Below are 24,819 nucleotides of genomic sequence, written 5' to 3'. Positions count from 1 at the left end.
GCACATTATACATGGTGGACATAGTATTTCATTTCCTTGTCATCTACAATAAAGAACCCTGAGGACTCCTGCAGCCTCACGGAAGCAAAGAGTTAAAAGAGATCTTGCCACAGGCTTTAGAAGTTTGAGATAAACCTATCATAGTCTGTCTGCACTTTCTCCATTCTTACTTTAAATAGGACTGAGTAGCACAGATCTTATGTTTTTCCTTTAGCTTATTAATAGTTCGCATCATTATTGTAAATTACCTAAACACTGTATTATCCACTAACTAAGATTTTCCACCTCCTTTGCTTTGTTGAACGATACATGTTCTCCAAAGTGAGCTACGGTACTGTTAAAGTCTACTGAAAATAAGATTGCTTTTCTTGATTACATTTGCACTCTGTGGCATCAGTACATGAGCCCCCAATAAAGACCACAGGCTGAAATTCACTTTACTGCTACATTACAACCCTGTAATTGAGTTAAATATAATCTGATACAAATATATGAAATTAATCATTAAATGAAATTAACTTCACTAGCATAAAATCTTATTAGCGCTCTTATAGAAAAAATTTGTTCTAAACCCATTTTTTTTCTGAGGACAAATCAATGAAAAATGTAGATAGAGATTTGGCAGTTAGGAAAAACCAAAACAAAATACAATTGTTGAGCTCTGTTTAACTTTAAAATATCTAACTTTCAAAGTTATTTATTAGCCTTTGGCATTATTTTGACATGGTTTTGAAACTACTTCTGTTATATTGCTAAATATTCAATATGTATGTATTATAACATCCACATTAAAATATATTCGTGTACATTTATAAGGAAATAAAATATTAATAAACAAATAAAGTTTGCCTAGTAACTCTGTAATGTAAAATTCACTTAATATTACAGTAACAATAAATCAGTTCATTACAGTCTCTCTCCTCCACCTCTGACTATTCTAGATCACATGAAATGTCATGATTCTGTTAATTAAACTTTAATATAAGCATCACAAATGTAGATGAAGTGTCTCTAAATCTAGAATACTTTTACAGTTCTTCTTGAGCCATTATTCTCCAACTGTGGAAAAAATTTTTCACCTGTCAATAGCACTATCCCAAGGTGATTTATAGAATATAGAATTCCTTCTATATAGACTTCCCTCCTTCTTCAAGAGTTTCATACTCTACACATACCCGATAAACTATGTTTCTGTATCTGTAAATGACAAAATACCTCTCCACACTATAAGTAGCACAAGCTGGGTAAAAGTCATGCTCAGCATACGTAGCAGCACATACAGGAATTTCTCAGTCAGTCTTTTCTAAACTCAGATCTAATCAAATATTTATATGGGGTAAAGCATAGATAAGCTACACTTAAAGGCAGTAAAGGTAAGGTAACCACTTATTGTCTTGAGTACCAGAATTCAGACACAACATAAAAAAAACTCCACGCAAATCAAAGTATCTAACTGGAAGCAAAAACATAAAATCAAAATTTAAATATCCTTGAGACACTAAACCCTTAAGTATTTGCTGTTTTGTCTAGATTATTACATTTGTTTAGAATATCTTGGAAAACTATTATTTCTTTTTTTTTTCTCTGTTGCTAATTCAGGAAAAGTCCCGTAGAAGTCTCAATTTTAGGGCCATTTTCACTATGTAATGCTGAGAAAAAAACATTAGGTATAAACATTCAGGATGATAAAGAGTATTATTGTGTTTTGTACCTGAAAAACAGAGAACCCCCTGTAAGCACATCCAGGAAACAAATTGCTAGATGTTATGCTAAAATTTAAAAATGCCACTTTGTACACTCCTAGAAAAAAGCAGAAGAATGGCAGTGCATAATTTTGGCCACAAGTTTACTACCCTTTTCCACAAACAAGACTGTCTATTTCTCAGTAGGTCTACAAGTGGGGTATTTCACATACAAGTAGGTGCCCCTTATCGTGCTGCACCTGATGTATAGCAGGACTGTATAGCCTGTGTATTCCCAGGCAAGCTGCCTTTCCAGCTTTTCTTATCCAATTTCATATCACACACAAAAAATAGAACTTTCCATTCCTCTCTCCCCTGGTGCTCTTATATATCTGGTGTTAATTGTCATAAAGAAACACATTATGAAATGTCACTGAAATGCTTCAACAGAACATTGTAGATGCTGTGAAATTCCACGGTGGGAAAATTCATTCATGAGCTCCACAGTTCTTGGATTTACCTGACACTGAAACAGGCCAACAGTCAGAGAAATTCTCAAAATATTCTTACTGCTGAGAAAGTTTATTGCACTAGAAATTGCTTCCAAATACCTTAATCCTTATGTTCATTATAGGATTATCACAACAATGACTGGAAAAAAGCCAGTTCAATTAAAACTCAAACAGACAGAATACATCTTGACGATTGGGTATCATCTCCTTACAATGTAAGCCAATGTGATTTGTTTTGTCACATTTGATATAAATTATCAGTAATGTAGAACTACCAGTTGTCTGGGTAATAATTATTGACATGTCCATAATGTATGTAGACTATTAATTGCAACTTCTTTCAACTTAGCTTAATTTTGATGTGGTTCTATCTTCAATATTAAGCAGTGTAACAGAGTAGAAGTAAATCTGGACAATGAAACAGTGAAGACAAGGACACAATGTCCACACTACATTGAAGTGTTTTTACTTTGAACTAGTTTTTGTGTCCCCCAGTGAGTGGAGTATACTCAGTGCATCCCTGGAATGCACCTTTCAGTTCTGTTCCCTCCAAAACCTGTCTTCAATTTAAATTCAGGTAGAAGCATGTGTTTATTTTGTGACCCCAAGTGAAGTTCTCAGAGATTCTTTACAGAGCAGTGTACAAGAAGCTGATGAAGTTCTGAGATATCTGCAAAAGTTCTTTTCAACTATTTTGAACATAAGAATACAGTTTGTTTGCCATATATAGAGGTGTGTTTATATATAAATATATATATATGTATATGCATGTATGTACATTTACACTGCATCTAGTCCTAAAGTAGCTATACAAAAAATCAGTCATCTAAAATAAGTGATCTCTAAAGGCAGACACAAAAAATTAAGCCCGTGAAAGGTATGCATTACCAGCCTTCAGGGATTTGGTCTCTACTTGGAAAGTCTAAGCTTGTGTTCAGTACTAAGACTTCTATGAAGGGTCATGCTATGGAGGGGTACTTATTCTGAATGTAAAAAAGGCTTTTCAGCTTACACATTAAGCACTAAAGGATTAAAAACAGCCCATGTGACTCCAAGTAGTGTTTAATAATCTTTAATACTTATACTCCTTACAGTACTGTAAGTACAGATTGGGCAGGCCCTGTTCTGTAAAATGGTAATGTTGTCTTTTCACTTCCACTTGCCATGGAAGATGGAGCTCATAAATTATGCATAATATATCCCAAGTTTCTGAAAATTATGTAGTAAAATATTTTGGGGTGACTCCAGAAAGGGAAGGGAAAAATTGACTGTAAAAAAATTTGACTGTGAAATTAGATAGGTTATTATTCTGGGAGATAGACCCATACAAACAAAATATTTAATGAAATAGGTTAAGAAACTGAAGATTGGTTTCATTCTGAACAGAAGAAAGAAAACAGAAGCAAAACCACCAATGCTTTCAAATTCAACTGGAAACCCTAGTAAAGACTTCTATACTGAAAATCTGGAATGCCTTATTCAGGTTTTTCTATGCTTTAAACCTAAAACGAATGAATCCCTTTGATTTTCACAAAAAAGTTGCCCTGAACAATATATCTATTCATAGTTTTGAGAATGTGGCTGAACTATGCAAGTATTCAGTATTTGGGAAATAGAAGGCAGCTCCCTTTCTAGGGAGGAAAGGAGGCACGAGACTAGAATTTATCATGTTAATAAACAGGATATTATAACTCTTGTACATAAATGAACTGAATTAAGATTTCTAACAAATCTTTTTTTTTGGCATGTATTATATTTTTACTTTTCAATTTTGCAGCTTTGACTTTCTATAGAAAAGTTTTTCTAAACAAGCAATCCAGCTTACATCAGTTTGGGGTTAGTCACATAATTGCACTAGTCTTAAAAAGACCTATGAAAAAATATATATGTGCATATATATATATATATATATATATATATATATATAGCTTAGGACATACTAATTTAATGATTTCTGCCTCTTGTTTGTTTTAAGTTAACTTTGTTTTATAATTTTACCTCATTGTCCGAAGGTTTTCTTTGGAACAGATTTTATACACCAATTAGTTTCTGGCAAGAAACTGCAAGAGCTTCTTTTCATTACTGAATTGTACTGCTCAACTAACACTATAGAGCCTGAAGCAAAGCCACTATATTTCTGAATTTGAGTTTGTTTGCGTGCTACAATAATTGTCTGAGTCTGCAGTTTCAGAATACTGCTTTTGCTGACTATCTTTTAACATTTTCAATTACTGCAGAACAGGAAATTAACTAAATGGAATTTCAGTTCAGGATTCTCTTAATTTCCAGGCTTAAACCATTTATATAAATTTAGATTATGCTAATTCATCTACCATACATTTTCACTATGCCTTGAAAGATGTAGGGGTGTAAGAATGTTTATAACGCGGTCTGAGAAATGTATTCCAACATTTATTTTCTTAAAGTGGAAAGTATATCCTGAGACAAAGGAAAAGAACATTGTAAAACTGCTTAGTATGCATGCTAAATATAGTGGAAGAAAAATACAGATAAAAATATAAAAACTATGTAAATAATGACAACAACAACAAACTCTATCCTTGCAAAATATGTTTTGTTTAGAAACAGACAGAATTTGATGCAAGTTCTATGGTTGAGGACAGCTCAAGGGCCTGAATCCTGCCCACTCTTCTGTCACAAAGGAATTCTGCTTTCAGTGAAAGAAATGGTCATAGATTTGGAATTTGCAGAAGTTAACATTAGAGTAAGATCTGAGTCTACAAAACATCCCCTCTCAAAAAGTAGAATTCTTACTAAGACTTTTTCCAGCCCTTATTTCCATCCTAGCACTGAAGTGCAGGTAAATATCTCATTTTGTATCACAGGAAAATGGAGGATACAAATAAAAGACCAGGGTTGAAGAAATAACATGGAACTTCATTTCTAATGAATAGGTGAGTTCAGAAAGTTAAAATGTAGCTACACCATATATGACAAATGTATAAATGGTTTTCAGATTTTATGAGTTCTGCATGTTTCCAAAGCACCAGGGAATCTCTTGTGGGGTCCAACATAGTGCTGAGTGGCCCAGTGCAGCCAGACGTGTTCCTACAGATACTTGTCAGTGTTCTTGGAGCAGATGGACCCTTCCACTGCCTCATTTCAATGGACTCCAAATCTTAATCTGCAGACTGTCTCCTGTTAAATCTTGCACAGCACTAAGGAACAATACAATTGTCACAGAGAGGTAGATAAGCTGCTCCTAAGAAAGTAGACATATAGATAAAGACAGAGACAACTTCACACTATCTCAGTCAGGCAAGTGCCAGCACTAGGAATGTATAATAACCCTCAAGTCTGAGAAGAGTCCAAAGAGAAGTTCTACATAGTGGCAAAGTTCTTTACACATCACAACTCTGGGATATTTTCTGAAGATATATGTGGATGGCATCATAAATATAGAAACCCATCTTCATGCACCATGAAAATAAAAAATGCTTGGTGTTTGGAAAGTTCTAGCTGGTACTGTAAAGTCTTTTTTATTCAGCTGTGGGGGAAGTTTTACTCAGAAACCAAGGATGGACACATATTTGAATTGGAAACACTGACACTTCCTTCTTTGTTGAAGTGGTTATTTTTGAGAAATGAAGATTGGTTTAAATGTTTTACCTTCTTTCTATTAATTTTGGACATGTACCTAAAACAGCAATGTCTTTAAAAGAAAACCACCGACATAGCTACTGGCATAAAGAAATTGTGAAAGTAACTTTTGCATTGTCTAGATACACTAAATAAGACAGGAGTAAAATTACTGTACAAGTAATCCTCAAAACAGTTAAGAGTGATCAAATGGAACTACAGTGTTGTGCTGAGTAATCTGTGGCTTGTCCAACTCCATAGAGATCACAGAATAGTCTGCATTATACCTTACTGAGAGCATCACAGAAAACTTGTATATGACATGTATGATGAAGGGTGGAGGAACTGTTTCCTTTTTTTTCTAATAGCTAAGAAAAGTGAGCCTACTATCAATGAATGAGGATCACACAGTACCAAGGAAACACTTGTGACACAAGTGAGAGTAAGTTCAGTTCTCCACATGCTGAGTGAAAATAGCCATGGTTAAAATTCCTGATGGCAGGACTGCAATAGAGGACTGGTTAGATGCTGCAGGGAGACTGCCTGTTTATTATTCAGAGTCTGTTCTGCATTACTCCTTATTTAAAGTTGCAGTCTGTTACTTTACCAGACAGCTGTGTTTTGCTTTTAGTGCCTGTCACTGTGTGACATCAATAAGATTTCATTTTAATTTGAATGTCAATTTAATGTTAAATACTACTGACATGACAGCACAAAGCACAGCACATTCATACCAGAATGGCCAGACCTTCTAAATGAATAGTGAACAGGAAAGTTAGGCTCAGCTGTGGGAATGCCTATAGCTACAAATTTTCTTCCCCACAAAAGCTACAGGTATCTCAAGAGAAAGGTTCTAAATGTGCAAGGGAAAAAAAATAATACCCCAAATTAACAAACTGAAATTATGAAAGAAGAACTTACATTTTCTCAACAAAAAAGTAACTATTCGATAAGTCAGTTGTGGCTACAATGTCTATAAACTTTTATTTTTACATGCAGATCTCTACTGATGGCCTCTATGCTTAGGGAATTAAAGTAATCCTGAAAGTCCATTTTTGCTCCTTAGATCTTAAAAACACTTCTTATAATGATTAATAGAAAAATATACTATGGAGAGAGGCAAAAAAAAAAAAAAAAAATGCTATTTTTGCAAGCTCCGTTTGAGAAAAATAAAAAATTACATAAAGGATAATCTATACAACTTTGACTTAATTCTCCAGACCAGAGTAATCCACTAACTTCTCATACTGCAAGATACTCTTACAGTGTTGTTATATAAAAGATATTTAAGATGGAACAATGTATTCAAATCTAAGATCATCCTCATATAAAAATTTAGTCCTGTCAAACTTACGTTGTCATTTTCTCAGCACTGAGACATGAATGTTCACACTCATTCCCTATGACACTATGTAGAGGCTCTATAAGTGAAAACTGATACTTACTCTTATTTGACCTAACCCATTTTCACCTTATATTTAAGGAAGTGGCTTTATATAAATGTGCCTGTCAGCAAGAACAGGTAACCCGGGGCAGATTACAAGGAAATTGTTTGTGATACCAGAAACCAGGTTAGAAACCAGATACCAGGTTAGAAAAGCTAAAGCCCAGATGGAGTCAAATCTGGCCAGGGACATTTAAAAAAGCAGAAAAGGATACTACAGATATGTCAGAGAAAAAAATAAAACAAGAGAGGATGTGGGACCTCTTCGGAGGGATACAGGTGACCTGGTTACCAAGGATGCAGAGAAGGCTGAAGTGCTCAATGACTTTGCTTCAATCTTCACTGGTAACCACTTAAGCCACACCACCCAAATCACAGAGGGTAATGGCTGGGTCTGAGAGAGTGAAGAACCAGAGAATAAGTGAAGGTCAGGTATGGGAACACCTAGAGAACCTCAAGGTGCACAAGTCCATGGGACTTGATGAGATACATCCACGGGTCCTGAAGGAGCTGGTGGCTGAAGCTGGTGGGCCACTGGACATCATATTTGAGAAGTCTTGCCAATCTGGAGAAGTCCCCACAGACTGGAAAAGGGGAAACCTAACCCCCATTTTTAGAAAAGAGAAAAAAAAAAAAAAAGTCCAGGGAACTACAGTCTCACCTCTGTGCCAGGTCTATATATAGGGGAGTTCAAGTGTATGAGTCACACAGTTTGCAACATGAAAAATTAATGATGAGATAAAGGCAAGTCAGTCAAATGCATTACAAACAGCTCATTTCACATTGCAGCCTTGAACATCGCTTTTATAATCTGTGCTTTGATGTTTTTTATTTGCACTTGTTTAACATTACTTTTAGAAAATATCTCATGCCTGACCGAGTTGCCTGTCTCATCATTAATTTTTCATTTCTCACATGTGAGTTGCATTTATCTAACCATGAGATAACTGAAAACAGTTGCAGAGTGAGTGAGACAGCTCTGATGGCTGGAGCGCAATGAAGGCATGAGATTAATTAGGTAGCATGTTACAAATTGTGTCTCTCATACACTTGAGCTCCCCTATTCATACACAGTTCCCCTGCAAAAACCTCAGAGCATGGTGAGCAGAGCTGCCTGTGCCCACAGGTTCTGCTCGCAGTGAGGTTCTGTGCACCATGCTGAGTGAGTGCCATGTGCCTGCCAGTTATCCAGGAGGAGAATCAGAAGTGCAGAACTGTCCAGTGGACACTTGTCTGACAGTGAGTTGGTTGTGGCATAAAACTGGTAGTAAACAGTTGCCCTAACACCTTCCTTGAAACCATCTCATAGCTAGAGATCAAAGAATTAAATTACTACAATTTCGTTTCCATTCAGTATTGTTCCTACCCTGGAGAAATTTCCTGTATCGCAGATTTCATTAGAATTTGAATATTTTAGATTTCCTTTTAATATCCACTTATATTCTGATTTCTAAGATGTATACAACCCAGTTAGGTTGTGAGGTTATAGAATTCTTTTTTTTTAATGCATTTTGATATAAGTAAATATAAACGTAATGTAATGAAATGCTGAAACCAGAAAATCGTTTATCTACATTTCTGTTATCATTCATCATTATTTTTTCTTCTGTCATATTTGTAAGTTTAACATTATCCATAGAATTCATAATGTTAAAAAAGATGGAGAGGCAGATGCACAGAATTTTGCATATGATAGTTAGTATTCAATTTAATTCACTACAGCACTCTAATTTTCTCCAGTGATGCCACAGCTTAACATTCTTTTAACTTTGTTCTCATATTTTTTAAGTGTCTGGCATTATATTTCAACCTGAAAAGTGAACAAATAAATAAACTGCAGAATAATCTTTCAAGGAAGCTATTTCCATCTGTATACTACATCTTGGTTAATCCAAATAGACAATTATCATTTTGTGTTTGATGTATTTACCAAATGTAAAATGGATGCATTTGCTTTGTAACTGGAAAGGTACCAAAAACTCCAATCCTACTAAATAATGAATACTACTTTCTGGGACATCTAATATTTCAAATACTGCTAGGATTGGGCTTCTGCAGAAAAAGAACGGGTGTCAGGACTACAACTGATTTTCAAAAGGATTGCACTTTCTGCTTGAATCAATGATGAGAAGCCCCAGACTGAAGTGTTTGGAAATAACACAGAACATGTTATCTTACTAGAGTTAATGGAAATCACCTGGTTAGATGGTCACAATCTCAAAACATACTGTCTTGAATTTGGCTTCCTGAAAATACATGTGAAAAGTAAGGGATTAGACTGTATTTACAAATGAGGTCTGTCTCATGTGAGAGCATGCAGGAGGAAAAGTCATTAAAAAGAAACATTTCAACATGAACTGCTGCAATCTGGTCACATATTAAATGCCAGTTGAGATATTCAAAAACATAAAGGAAAAATGGAAAATGTGAAGACATAGCAAATTGAGTTTTGCATCTGTACACAGTATTGTTAAGATTACTGTTAGGAGACTGTAAAATTCTGTCTACACATTTCAGAAAATATGAAAATACTTTGAAGAAGAGATAGCAGAGTTTCAAAACTAATCGCACAGGAAAAAAGCCTTAAGGCATGCATTATCATATGTTAGCTTACACAGAAAAATCTGGTGTGGGAGAGCAAATCTTACTAGAAATGCAAAGTGAGGCATAACAAAATCAAGTTATTGTATACAAATACTAACCAAAATTCTATTTTAAAATACAATGCTATTTCTAAAGGATTTTAAAGGAAGTGATTCTGATCCCTTGATTCAAGTTCCTTAAAATCAGAGCCCTGAAAGTAAGATTGTTTTAAAAACAAACAAAAAAATTTGTTCCTTTTTCCAAAGGAAAAACATGTACAGTTTCTGTAGGTAAAGCAGAGTAGATTTGCCTCGTGGTTCCTTATGGAGTCTTAAACATAAAATGAAAGGATATACTATTTAGATTTAAGAACACAAAACAAAACAAAGCCAAAAAAAATCCAACAAAACAAAGCCAAAAAAATCCAACAAAACAAAAAAAAACCCCAGCTGAATAAAATCCCTAAATAAAATAAAGAAAAAAACCCAAAAACCAACAAAACCCCCACAACCAAACAGTGCCACCGCTTTAATACATTTCATCCAGCCAGAGAAACTTTCCTTTTCTTTATGGTTCTGTAAGCAAAAAAATGGTAAAGTAGGATGATAAATTTTCAGATTTACCAAGCACAGCAGAAAGAGAAGGGAAAATTTTGCTTGTTCCACAACTGGCTCCAATCCAGGGAAACCAGCAGATGTACTAGAAAGAGCTATGATTCAATTTCTGTGCCACAGTGTGAAGTGGCCCTCTGCTCTGCTTTGCAGGATGCAACAGGAGCCCATGGAAGGCACTGTAAAAGGCAATAAGCTGAGCTGGGGAATAAACTGAACAAAGAGAACTCTGAGAGTCCTTGAAACCTGGAAAAATATAATTTTTTGCACGTTGGAAACAAACTAATTATCCTCAAAGATACTTGACCCTGATCCTGACAAGCAGTCAGGACACATTCAGAGTGTGCACCCTGGCATGCTGCATTTCTTTTATTGTCATTTGTACTTTTTTGAAGCCCCACTTCTAAGTCTTCAAAATAATCATGCTTTCTAAATTTGAAAGGTTACAATTTTGCTTTTAGTTATGTTCTTAAAACACTAACATGTATCCAGCCATGCAGACAAGTAAAGTTCAGTCTGCTAATCACAGTACATTCTAGGAAATTAATGAAATAATCTTCACCAGTCTCTGAAAAATCACTGCAGCTTGAGAAATATACATTTCCCCACAAAATAGCCAATTGAACCATATTTGTGAGCTACTTACTTGTATAAGTGAGCTGAAATCCTTGGTCAGTATCAGATCCATTGGTATTAAACTCTATCCACAAATGGTTAGAAGTGCTATTAAGGATAACTCCCATCATCTCATTTTTGGTGAAGGCTCCCAGAGAACGTGAAGAACTGTCTTTTCCATCATACACCTTTTAGAAACAAAATAAGAGTATGAAACTGGACATAAAAATCTAAATATTTGAAAAGCACTAAATAATCTTTACACAACTGTTCCAAAGTTAGGAATGTATAGCCAATAGTTTCCCCCAAAAAGTGAATGTAATACATTTTTTGAGGTACATACTACTTAGTTATGCAATTCAGTGAATCATAAAGTATCTGTCACCCTTATGGCATTAGTACTTTTTTTTCTTTTCAGTTTTGTGACCTCAAAAAATTCATATTCATGCACCACTCTTTTGAGGTTTCATAAACTCAGATTTCTTTTTCACAATTATTGACAGATGCTTACAAAAGTATAATTTCTGAAATCACTGTTGAAGTAAGGCTGTAAGAGGTGAACTCTGTTCTCTCCTCTCTGGAGGTAATAACAGCAGAACCGGGATAATAAAGTCAATCTGCCATGGTTTTTTATTTCAGACTCTGAGCCTGCAGTAATTTTGCATTTACTATAAGTTTAACAAAGAAGGATAGGTCTTCAAGAAGACACGTGATATTATTTCCAAGCTAAGTGTAGAGATATTCTTGTTAACCAAATTACGTTATTGAAAACTTTCAATGGAGGACAAAATCAACAATATTAACCTCTGTGATTTTTCAAATATTAGAATGAATAAGATATCCTACAAATTGTTTACTAATACATGTCAAGGAAAAAAATCGATGCTAGGGGGTGAAAAAATATTTTTGCAAAATCTTGAAAACAATGAACTGCCAAAATTATCTCCTGTAGGACTTTTTTCTCAAAGTGAATTTAGAAAAAGCTAATTTCCTCTTTAAGTTAAATAAGTCATATGTACTTTGTAATGGAAAAATAGGCAGATAAGAAGTGTGTTGCCTACTTCCAAGACATTTCCCATATTTCATGTGAATACTTTAACAAAGGCAACTAATGAATCTGAACACCAGGTTTCTAGTTTGAAGTAAGAGATTATTTACCCTGATCTCGTATGTCCCAGAGTGACTGTAGATAACTAGGCAAAATCTAAAATTAGGGAAAACATCTTTATCTCTCCTTTCACAGACCTTGTGGTAGAATGAGGATTTATACTTACACCACCCTGAAGCAGGAAGTGACCCATTTAACAATATGGATTGCTACATTTGAGTGCAGTTAGATCCATTAATGAAATTTTGAAATACATTTTTTGAGAGCTTGGGAACTAATTTTACACATTACAACCAACAGTTAAAAGCAGAATCATTTTCTCAGTGGAGAAAATACCAGCACACCATCAATATAAATGAACGTCTTGAAAGTACTTCATTCATCTCAAGTGCCGACCGTAACAAAATAATATACCCAGTGTGCAAAAAATTCTTTTTAGGATAAAAGCATAAATTTAGTTTAATAAGCATTTATAGATAAAAATAATTACTTTCCCTAAAACAAGGTGTTGAAAAAATATTATGCTAGCCATTGATGGAACCATACATTTTGTCTTTATTACTAAGGCAAAAATTGTCTTATATCAGAGCCCATAGATGAGCTATCAGAAGACACAATCCATTGTATTTAAGAATTATGTGAACAGTAACACATACCTAATGTCTGCCACTTGGCAGAAATATGACTTTAGCTTTGCTAAGAGTATCTGGAAAACTGCCTCCAAGCTTCTAACATTGTCCTGGGCCCAAACTACAGATCACTTTCATGGCCCGATTACACTTTATCAGAGTTGGAAATCTATTGTACAAAGCAAATAAGCATTCATTCACCATAAGATTTTTTTTTAAAAGGTAACATTCTGATTACACATATTTTGCAAAAAGCACAGGTATATTTTGCTCAGTTTGAGAGATACTACTTTGAACTGAACAATCTATTTTTATTTGCTGTTAAAAAAAGTTACGTTTTTTTTAAAAAAAATCTATATTAATCTGTACAAAAAACCTCAGAGTTACTTACTACAAATGTCCCTTATACATCCTGTTCCATTAGTCTTCTACCTCAGTGACTACTACAGATACTTATCCTACCTGGGGATCAGCAAGTGAAATAACAGTATCTATCAAGATGAGTCCAGACACAAATGAAAATATTGTTCATGAAATAAAAATGAGCTAAGAGGGATCATGTGAAAGCAGTTGTAAAAAAAAAAAACCCAAACCAACAACAAACAAAACTGTGGCAATGTTTAACTACTGACACTTGTCTAGCTGCTTTTGTCTACCTCCATTTAATATTACACACATAAGTACATGCCTATGCTAGTAATTGGGCTGGTGTTAGTCAAAAAAATGTAAATGCTGAATCTCTGTTGTCAGCACTGGTAACCTGTTTAAACACCTGTTGAAAAAACAAAGCTTTTTCCCTAATAATTCTTGGTTATGATTTGGTAATTAGTATGGATCAAGGATCATTCCCAACAGGCAACTTGGGTGCAACCATTGTGTTCCATTTTATGTAACTACCTCCAGAGTCAGAGAACACATTCAAGGTATTAGTCTAAGCACTACCACTATTAACTCATATACTGTGCATGTTTAACTCATTTAGGAGAACCAATTTGAAATACCATTCACATGCTACAATTACTATTTTCCCTGTCATGAAGAAAAAGGGAAGGTCAAACCAACAAAATACATGAAATTACATACATGGTTTTCCTCTTACCTCTAATACATTCACACTAATTGCATCATAAAGATTTCACCATAAATAGCCACTTCAAAGAATTATGAAATTTCAAGTTGTGGGTAAAACAGGGGGACTGGAAAGCTAAGTGCTAATGAGTGAGAAAAGATAAGCTTCAAAAGAAACAGGTAATCCAAGTATAGCTTTGCTATATGCCTAAAAACAGTGGTACTATTTCTTTACTTGAGTTCAGGTTTCTTTCCTACTAATTCAAGGTCAAACTTGGTCACAGCTATAGAAAATTTTGCCCACAACTTACAGTCATCAACCTACATGTATCCTTCTTGAATGCAGTAGTTTTGACTCCTTCTCATGCACAGGACCCTACTGATGTCAGAAATACCTTTGCAAAGTGTGTTATTCCCTATGTAGCACAGCCTCAATATCCAGCCTCAATATTCCCACCTGTGGCCACTGTAGACCTAGTTGAATACATACAGCTGAAAGTGGTTTATACTTCCAAAGCCAATAAACTGTGCTAAAGTAGGAGTCCAGTCACCAAAACTTCATTGTCTACCCAGTATTGTCAGTATTCACTTGGCACACATTTAAGGAAGACTTACTAACACACTCACAAATCTTTCCTGGGAAAGCATTAACCCAGGAGCTACATAAGTCAAGGAGTGTTTCTGAGATATGGTTTAAGTGTGTCACCTTGTGAGTTAAACAAAGAGTTTAACACTATGGGAATAGTCAAACTGCAGCAGCTGGCCTTGGGGGCAGTGTGGAAGGATCACAACATTGTTTGGAACACAGGGATAAAACTAGGCAGAGCATTCAGGGACGACCCCTTTTACCTAAACATTTGTGAGGAACTAAAAGGGAAGTGCTTGCTCTACTGCTGGGATTAAAATAATGCAGGCAAGAGAAGATTAATGAGGCAAAATGCTCAAGCAACAGTGTTAATGTATCTGCATCTGCTGTAGGAAAGTAAAAACAGACACTCTCCTGAAAGACATGAAAATGCAGGCTAAATTTTCTAAATTCCAGTTTCTCAACCTCATGGCAAAAATATGTTACAACTAAGCTTTCCAATTTTCTTTTATTTCAGAGTTCTTAATAGCATCAAATCATCCCAAAGGGAAATGCTTTTGAAATACTGCTACCATGGTGTAAGAGAGAATTCCTGCATAGTCAGCAGTGTCCCACACAGGGCAGGTCTAGCCCCCTGTCACAGAGGCTGCCTCTGCAGCCCCCACTGCCAGTGTCTGGGCACCTCAATGAAAAGTCATATATGTGCATAAAAAGATGAAGATATTCAGGTGGGAAAATGTCCTGTATTTCAGATCAAGCTTTATAAATATTCTTAAGCCTTAGTGCATCCCTCATAAGCTGCCTGCAACCCATTTTTTGGGCTGTCTTCTGTGCAAACACAAGCTAGAAGCCTGCTGTTACTAGCATATTTTGCTCATATTTAAATTACATATGAAAGAAAGCAAACTTCAGAAGTCCACAGCACTGTCAAAGCTGTGGGAAAGGTAAGCCTTTGGAGAGTGTCTTAATTTCCCAATTGCTCAGATGGTACATCTGGTCAGAAAATGTAATAAATAAAATAAAATATCATGTTGCCTGAGAATGAACTCATCTTTCTTGAAGAAAAATTATGTGCTGTAGTACCTAAGACACTCCCCTTTTCCCTGATAAGGGGAAAAGGCTAGGCCCTAAAAAGGCTAACTTATCTGAAAAAAATGGAAAAATGTAAAAGTAATGCAACAGTGACCTGTGATAAATTATTGAATAAGACAGATGTATGACACTTTATGAAGGAAAAGGTGACACTCCACATGTGTAACGAAACTGACAACTAGTCTTAAAGGTGATGTAGCTGTGAACTATGAGAGTTTGTAGAGGACCGAAGAGGGTTAAAAACAAAATATAGGACACTATTTTGCCTGTGTATATAGTACTGCCTTGTAGTAACAATTTCTTGAGTCTTCTGTATAGTTCTGGTCTGTGCATGGGCAGAGTTGATCTGTAAAGAGTTCCACAGACAAAGGCAATGATTAAAGAGCATCTGCCTCAGAAGTGAAAGACTGGACAGAGGAAGGCTGAGCAGTGAAATGATTAAGGATCAAAAAATCACGAAAGCATTGAGAACATGAATGCAAAACTTTTCATTAAATTCTGCATTGTCAGAGCAAAGTACTTAATGAACCTTGATGTTTCGTTAATCAAATTAAGATATTGATTTCAAATTGATGGAAGAAACACACTACTCTTTACACACTACATGGTGAATGTCCAATACTTCCTGTCACAGAACAGGCACCTAGTAGTATCAACAAATTTAAAGGGCTACCAAAATTCAAAGACAAAAGGTCTGCAGCAGATGGAAGAGACAACAGTGTGGTCTAATTTAATCCAACAGCTGTGGATGTTGGAGGAGATGGAGCTCAGTAGCTAAGATTGCATATTTTACCTTAATAAAACCACCAACTACAATTATCAGAGAAAGCATTCTGAGCTCGACAGACCACTTGGTTCAACTCAACAAGATAACTCATGTTTCTAAGATAACTTGCATTGGTTGGGAAAAAAAATTCTTTATGCCAACTTCCTATACTTGGCTGCTGGAACATTCTCTGCTTTCAGATAGCAGGTTTTAAATCATCGCAAAGTGTCTTTTTAGTGATAATCAGTCAGCATAATCTTACAATGCATGGCAAGAGTGGAAAGAAAATTTCTCCCAGTCTAGAAGAATATCTCTTGTACATTAAATAAAGAAATCAGAAGCTGCATGGACAAGTTTATAAAACCTGAATACAAGAGATACTTTAGCCACAAATATAACCAAAGCTAGGGCACAAATCCAAACCTTAATATTCAGATGTAGAATCCATTCAACCGCCAGTAATTCTTCAGTCAAAATTTTGGCCTGCTCCTTTTGGCAGACTTCCAGACAATGCCTAGATAAGTACTGGGGCTGGATCAAGGGCTGATTCCTGGGGAAATACGTACAAGGACATCCTGGCATAGGAGTGCAAAAGGAAATTGACTTTATTTTTTTAAAAATGCAGATTATGGAGAGGCTATGTGTCACAGTTTAGGCTCAGTAGATAACAACCAGGCCTCTGCTGACTCACCTCACTGTGGAATGGGGAGGAGAGATTCCACCTAAAGGATTAATCAAGACAAAGACAGAGAGGTTTTCACTTTCCAATTATTGTAATGGGCAAAAAGCTGACAGACTCAACTTGTGATGGAAAAAAACTAATTTAGTCTCCAAGGAGAAAGAGAAAACATGACTGGATTTTAATACCATCCCCAACTACCACCCCTCCTTTCTTCCTGGGTCCAGATCACTCCTGTTTTCACATCAGCAACACAGGGGGATAGGGAGTGGGACTTTAGGGTCAGTTCACCACACATTGTATCTGCCACTCCTTCCTCAGAGGGAGGACTCCTCACAGGCTTCCCCCACTACAATGCAGGCCTCGCGAGAGAAGGTCCATCACAAACCCCTCCAACATGAGTCCTCCACTTGAGGTGCAGTCCTTGAGGAACAGACTGCTCCAGTATTAGTACCAGCTCCAGGGAACAGTCACCCTCCCTAGCACAGGGTCCTCTGGCTGCAGGTCCACTTTTGCCCCTCTCCATAATCCTACACAGGTTGCAGCTCCATGTCTGCCCACCTCTGACACTCCCCCAGGGGAGCTTCCAGCAGCTTCTCACAGGAACCACCCCTGTGGCCTCCACACCTGCTTTCAAAACACCACCTCACTAACCCAAGTAGCTATGGGGGAAGAGAGTTTAATTGCATAAATGGAAGTTGTGCCATGCCCGTTGCCTCAAAACCAGAGAACGGGCCTTGCAATGCAGACAGCACAATTTTGGTTTTGCTTCCTTTGGATCCTCAGGAGTATTGTGCCCACAGATTTATGAAAGAAGAAAGTATTTAACAGATTTTACAGAACAGCTTTCTCTCAATCAAAGTTTTCTTAGTGAGTATCTTAGTAGAGAGCTTTTTCAGTGAGTATCTCTATGCTTGACATTATGAAATATTCTGAAGGATAACTGAACTTCCTGAATGCTTAAGGTTTTCAAAGGTGTTTTTGGATTTTTTTTTTGGTTTTTTGGGGTAGTTTATTACATGGTATGTACAAAGTTTCTTGGAGACATGTACCATATCCAAGCAGCTCAGTGGGCAGTTCTTCCTTGTCTGCTGCATCTGTTAAGAGCAAAAACATTTTTGGGGATCTGAACTCTCAGATCATAGAAGATGGGAGCAAAGAGCAACACAGACCACATATTTTGCCCACTTATTCAATTCTGTTTTTTCTAAAGGGAAAACCACAGGCCAAGGTCTTGCAGTGCTTCATACATGGTGGCCAAGCAAACTCAGAGATGTTTATTATCAAGGATTTTGTGGATGAAGATAAAGACCATGACATTCTTTTGACTATAACTTTCTAACAGTATTGTAAGGTCTTAAAGTTTTGCTTATTTCATGGTCTAATCCAGTCTGCATTTCCTAAAATGAAAATGTATAACAATAAGGATACGAATGTTTATACTAATAAAGACAGCGCAACACTTAAAGGAAAGTATTTTTTTTTCTTCATCATATCTCTAAATGCCTTGTATGAATTCAACTTGGACTGTCACTTATTTACATCAGGAGTCTCTTAAGATGACAAAGGCAATAAAACTTTGGACACCAAAATTTGATCCATAACAATGATATCTTTAAACTTTTGAGAAACATTCAGTGTAGAAAAAAAAAAAAAAAAGTAAAAACAAATTAGAAATGTAGACAGCAATTTCTAGCATGTTAAATGGGCTTCTGGGAGATCCCTAGAGAGCAAATTCTGACTATTTGGTGATTTGAAGTACCAATTAACTTTGCAAATTTTGAGACATAAATTTGAAAGCGTAATTTAATGTTTGCTCAACACTTCAGATGAATGTAATGATTTTCAGTATATACAAGAATGGAGAGGCTCTTATTAAGAAAAGATAGATTATGGTCATGCAGAAGAAAACTACATTACATGTTCAAAATCTGTATATATTTTGGCAGTGCTTCAAAGCCTACCTACAATATAAAAGAATGAAAACTATCTTCTGTAATTACAGTGGTCAATATTATAATGCTATATGTCAGCCAGCTTCTTTCTATCAAATCAACAAATTAATTCATTTGAAAGAAAATAAAACATTTCTGTGCAAGATAAAGAAAAAAGAAATTTAAAATGTACCAAAATTAAAACCTGTCCTTTGGTAAGTAATCACCATGACACACAAATGTTACTGCAAACTGAAAAGACACTTTAGTATTCAAAATTCAAGTTCAAAATTTAGATTTTCTTTTTAGATTTTAACCCACTGTAAATACCCTAATATATTTCTATAACTGTAATCAAACTTGTAATGTTGCCTATAATTTCTTTGAATCTAATACAAAATAATTGAATCTAGTATTATAACCACACAGAATTTATTCATTTTGTGTGAGAAAGTGAAATAAAAATAATTGCTGTTAAAAACATAGTTTTTAATGCAATATGAATATTGAGCATAGTAGAAATTGAATTATTTTTTACCTTAAGAATATCTCCTTCACGCAGCTGAAAGCTCCTTGCTCTAAGATGAATCCCTTTTCCAGCTTCTGTTTCAATTTTATAGATACATTCATGATTGTTGTCATAATTAGATGGAAAATTTGGAGATAGTAATGTTCCTTCATTTCCAGAGACAGTTGCTCCACATTCAGCTACAGAAAACAGACAAATAAAAATAAAAAAGGAAAAAAAAAAACCAAACCAAACAAACAAAAATAAAAAACACAAACAAAACAAAAACAATAAAAAAGTGAATTATCCATTTCAAGAAAATATGGGTTACTTGCAGTAATATTAGACACTACAAAAACTGTGAACATTCTATCTAGGAAAAATATGTTTCTGTCTGATTTCACCTGTAGGACAAATGCCTAGAAAATCTACCAGTGTTGCAATCTCCTGCATTGCACTGGTTATGTTCATTATGTGCACTTAGGTGCTTTTATCTAATTCACTTCACCTCCAGTCTATCCCTTGCTCTTTCCATCAGACTGACCTAAGGTTCAGATTACCCATATTCCATAAAACTGCTTGTTTTGTCGAAATATACTTCTTGTGGTAACATTTCAAATATGTGGAATATTGATTCCACTTACTTCCTTGTTTGGATTTACAAAAAAGTATTAGAAAAAACAGAAAATAAGATGTTGAGATAAAAGAATCTGGCAATAAATCAAGAGTACTCAAACATTTTTTTTCTCCATCAGATACAAAACCAAAAACTAAAAAAGCACACAGCATTTACTGACATTAGTAAGGGACAAGTAGACAGCTCCATTTTTTTCTCTCTTTAAAAAGTAGACAAGTCTTTTTCACAGACCTCTGTACTGGGAACTTACGGACACCTTCAGCATTAGACATTTTGTCATTCATCTCCAGAAAGGAAAGTAATAATATATAGGAAAAGTGGCCTGTTACAGCCCACAGGATTAGTTTGAATTCTGAATAAGGACTAATGAAGATATTCCAAATGTGCAATAAAAGCTTTGGTGCATAAATAAAACCAACCATAGAGAATAGAAAATAATATTGGTGTGGTGTTCAAACAGAATTCAAAATGCTTTAAAATGGCCTAACATATCTTATAAAACCCCACATTAATCTTAGCATATTCACATCAATCTACAATTTGGTGGATGTGATTGATATTTATATCTCTTTGTTCAGTCTAATGATAAAATATACTGTGTTAGATACAGATTTTTATGTAAACACCATTCAGACTTCATTCAGAGTCTGGTAAAACAGCACTTAATATAATAACGCATTAATGTTACATTGTAAATCAACAGTTATTTTTTACCAGCGATGTAATAGGTAAAAAAGACCTTATTTTTTCTATAAATGTTAAAAAGAATTTTAGGGTTCACAGAACACTGAAATATTCCTTTTTGGAAGGGTGTGGGGATTTCAATTTTAGGTAAAACTGAATGTAGTTTAAGCAGTATATATGTAAAGAATAATTTTGAAAACGCAGCATAAAGATAGACCAGAAACATATATCAGAAAATAATTAATTAAAACACAATTAGGGAAAATGTATGTTTCATGTGTATATACAAATTATCTAAAATTTCCATATTTACATTTCCAAGGTCTTGACAGAAGTCATCACATATATGTGCTCCTTGCTTTTGAAAAGCCTAAAATGAGTGAAACTTTCTGTATTTTAAACTTCCTCTCTTCAATAAAAACTAAGAAAAAGAGAGGAAAGCAGGGACAGAAGGGGAGAAGGAGATGAAAGGTGGGAAGAAAGGAAATTAAGAATGAAGTAGTCATAGTCTTATTTATAGCCTTATTTCTACTCTACTTTTGGAATGTCCCTAGTAAAAGTGAGGAAGGAAAGTATCAGTCAGGTGGTTCAGGATTTTAAAGTAGAGCTTTATGTTCTCTCCTTCCTTGGTTTACCTAGCCCTGCATAACTTAGAGCCGCATAATATTTAATAGGCAGAAGAGCGTTGAGGAATAAGAACCCCTGCCACCAAATGACAGACAGCCAAACACTTTGTTGGGGCATGTGGTATTTCTAAGAAACAAACATGTTTAAAGTAAATTTACTTTGTTTAAATGTTTCAAAGAACTGTAGAAGAATAAAAACAATAACTAGATTAGGTTTTTTATTATACTTTACTAAATGATCTTTCAAATAGGTGATACATATTACATACGGTTACATATACATATCTACTTGAGTGTAGATGTTCATATGTAGCTATTTCTGCCTTTGAATTTTTAGAAATGAGGTGGATCTAATTGAGTTCAAAAAACTTTGTTATTATGACAAATTGTTGATCGTGTCCTCTGACTGGTCAAATTTCTTAGCTCATCTCCTGCTATTCAAAAAAATCCCTGATACAGCTACCCCTTGTCAATTTCCCTTCCTCAATAGAAAAATGGTATAATCATAATAGAACAATTTTACTGAACCATAGAATTGTTTGGGTTGGAAGGGACCCTGAAGATCATCTAGTTCCAACCTCTTTGCAACGAGCAGGGACACTTCCACTATTCCAGTTTGCTCTACATCCCATCTAGTCTGGCCTTCAACTCTTCCTGGGAGTCCACATCCACAACCTGTTCCAGTGTCTCACCACTCTCATGGTAAAGAACTTCTTCCTCATGTCTAACCTAAATCTACCCTCTTCCAGTTTAAGGCTATTACACCTTGTCCTATTTCTATATGTAAGAAGTCCCTTTCCAGTTTTGTTTTTTTTTGTTGGTTTTTTTTACCCCCTTCAGGTACTGGAAGGATGCTATCAGGTCTTCATGAAGCCTTCTCTTTTCCAGGCTGAACAGCCCCAACTCTCTAATAAAACACAACACAGTTGAGGTTAATGTTTCCTTGCTACTTTTCACTAATGTTAGTTTATTAAGCTAAGGCCATAGTATAGAATTATTTTGTTAGGAAAGACTGTCAATATCATCAGTTCCAACCATTAGCCTAGCACATTGCCAAGTCCACCACTAAGACATGTCCCTCAACACCACATCTACACATCTTTTAAACACCTCCTGGAATGGTCACTCCACCACTTCCCTGGGAGCCTCTACCTTTTAAATGATTTCTTCTAATCATAGAATCATAGAATAGGCTGGGTTGGAAGGGACCTCACAGATCATCGAGTCCAACCCTTGAACAACTACCGCCACAGTCACTAGACTATGGCACTGAGTGCCATATCGAATCGCTTTTTAAATGTCTCCAGGGACGACGAGTCCACCACCTCCCCAGGCAGCCCATTCCAATGTCTGATCACCCTTTCCGTGAAAAAATTCTTTCTAATATCCAATCTGAACTTCCCCCGGCACAATTTAAGACCATGCCCTCTTGTCTTACTGAGAGTTGCCTGGGAAAAGAGACCAAAATATATCCCATATATATAATAATAATATATAATATATAATAATATAATAATAATATAAAAATAATAATATATAATATATAATAATATCCCATATATAATAATATCCCACCTAAAATTCTTCTGGCACAACTTGAGGCAATTTTCAGTTCTTCTGTCACTTGTTACTTTGGAGAAGAGGCCAATACCCACCTCACTATTCAGTTTGCTCTCCCAGTTTCTTGGCATAGAGATGGAGGTGACTGTTTTTCAAAGAAACTTTGGCACCATCCATGGAAAGATTTCTTTATCTCCAGGCCATTATAGCTTTTGGAGATCTGGTGTCCTAGCACCTGTAATTTCTTTCATTTGTCATCAGTGCCCAGATATAAAAGGACTTTATGGCCTAAGGACTTCATCTGAGTATTTTCTGACCATTCTTGCACACCACAATCCAGGACTGCATGAACTCCCTACATATAATGAGGGACTAGAAACTCAGAATAACCATACTGAGTATCGTCTTGTTAGCAGAAAAAGCTCATGCAGTCACAGGCACCTCTCCCTTTCAAGACCCTAATATTTTTCTCAGCAATATAGGAAATGTCATGTTTTTTTCTTTAAAAATATCTACAGCAGCTGACACCGCTGCTGCTTTTTAATACAGTAATTAATACATGCAGCCAGAATGTGTGACACCTAAATTCAATTCACTTTACCTCTGGAGATTTAAATGTGCATTCCCTATGACTTCTGCTTCACATAAAGGGATTAGAAAATCAGTTAGTCACAAAGTGAGCAAATGTTGGCTAACCTCTTTAGCATAATGTGTAGAGCATTTAACACGGGAGAAGGAACACTTCAAGGAACTTTACACATTAAACGGCTGGGAAATAAAATTCTGAACTAATCCATGAATCAATATTCACTGTTGCCATATCAGTACTGAGCTACTAGACTGGAAAAATATATTCATGTTCACTTCCATTTTTATTGCTTCCAATTAATCTTTACCTCTTTATGCAAAATGAAACAATAGCCTTAAGTCACATTGGCAAGATCATTCTGCTAGGAGGCATCAGACACAGTTTAAAATTCTTTTACAGAAACAAAGGAAATGAAGCCACATATCTCATTCTCAAGTTCAAGCTATGAAGTTTTACATACAGAAGTGATACGGCTCATCCACATATGGTAAGAGAAAAATAAAACACTGCCAATCACCCTTGAAAGATGTTATGCAACATTCCTTATCTAGCACATGTGCTGTGTAACTACTACTTTAGTACCTCAAGTTGAGTGGACAAAGGTTATGATCCTGAAAGGACTTTGTAGTTTTTGGCTGCAGAGGACTTCTTTTTATTTTCAAGCCACCATTTTACTGCAATGCCTTCCAGATTTCTTCTGAGTCCAAGACCTGCTCTCATCCTGGGAGAATGATTTGCCTCCCTAGTCCAGATAGATGAGAAAAAAATTCCCTTGCCACCTTCATGAGAAAAAAATACATCTGCTTGTATTTAAATTTATTTCATAAAATTCACTGAATATTAACCATACCGACCCACCTTCCAATAAAATCAACACTATCACCGTACTGGTATCTGCAAGTCTTCAAATTATGCAAACATTGACAGGTACAGAATTTGCTATAGGAAAGAATTCTTACTTGATCTTTAAGTAATTACTGTTGGTATTCTATGTCTACATAGTTAAAGACACAGCCTTGTCTTTGAAAAATCAATGTGAATTTAAGTGAACCCGTATACTATAACATACCCAGTGAACATGCTCTGTGTAAATAGTATTTTCAGGATTAGCCCCTGTAGCCTTTATAGAAAAGGGCTGTATTTCATAACGCTTTTTGTCAAGTTATGTGATGTTGGATTACTATAATACTGTTAACTTAGGTACAATTTAAGAACTTTAAATCTGTAGATGATACACTACATGATATAATACAAAGAAATTGGTGTAAAAAGATTTAATATTTAAATATGTGTTATGATGTAATAC

The 24,819-nt window shown here is 35.4% G+C and overlaps 1 protein-coding gene across 1 annotated transcript in view; it reads right to left on the bottom strand.

The window, feature by feature from the left end:
* Nucleotides 1–24,819, bottom strand: part of CSMD1 (CUB and Sushi multiple domains 1) — a 956,173-nt gene that overhangs the window by 164,676 nt on the left and 766,678 nt on the right. The window contains exons 22-23 of the mRNA XM_071741767.1: nucleotides 19,448–19,617; nucleotides 11,079–11,235 (exon numbers count right to left, since the gene is read on the bottom strand). Coding sequence (XP_071597868.1) covers nucleotides 11,079–11,235; nucleotides 19,448–19,617 — 327 coding nt within the window. The remainder of the gene's footprint in view (nucleotides 1–11,078; nucleotides 11,236–19,447; nucleotides 19,618–24,819) is intronic.

The sequence above is a fragment of the Heliangelus exortis genome, chromosome 3 (assembly GCF_036169615.1).
Source record: "Heliangelus exortis chromosome 3, bHelExo1.hap1, whole genome shotgun sequence".
NCBI classification, from domain to species: Eukaryota; Metazoa; Chordata; class Aves; order Apodiformes; family Trochilidae; genus Heliangelus; species Heliangelus exortis.
This window is presented reverse-complemented; position numbering and strand designations above follow the sequence as displayed.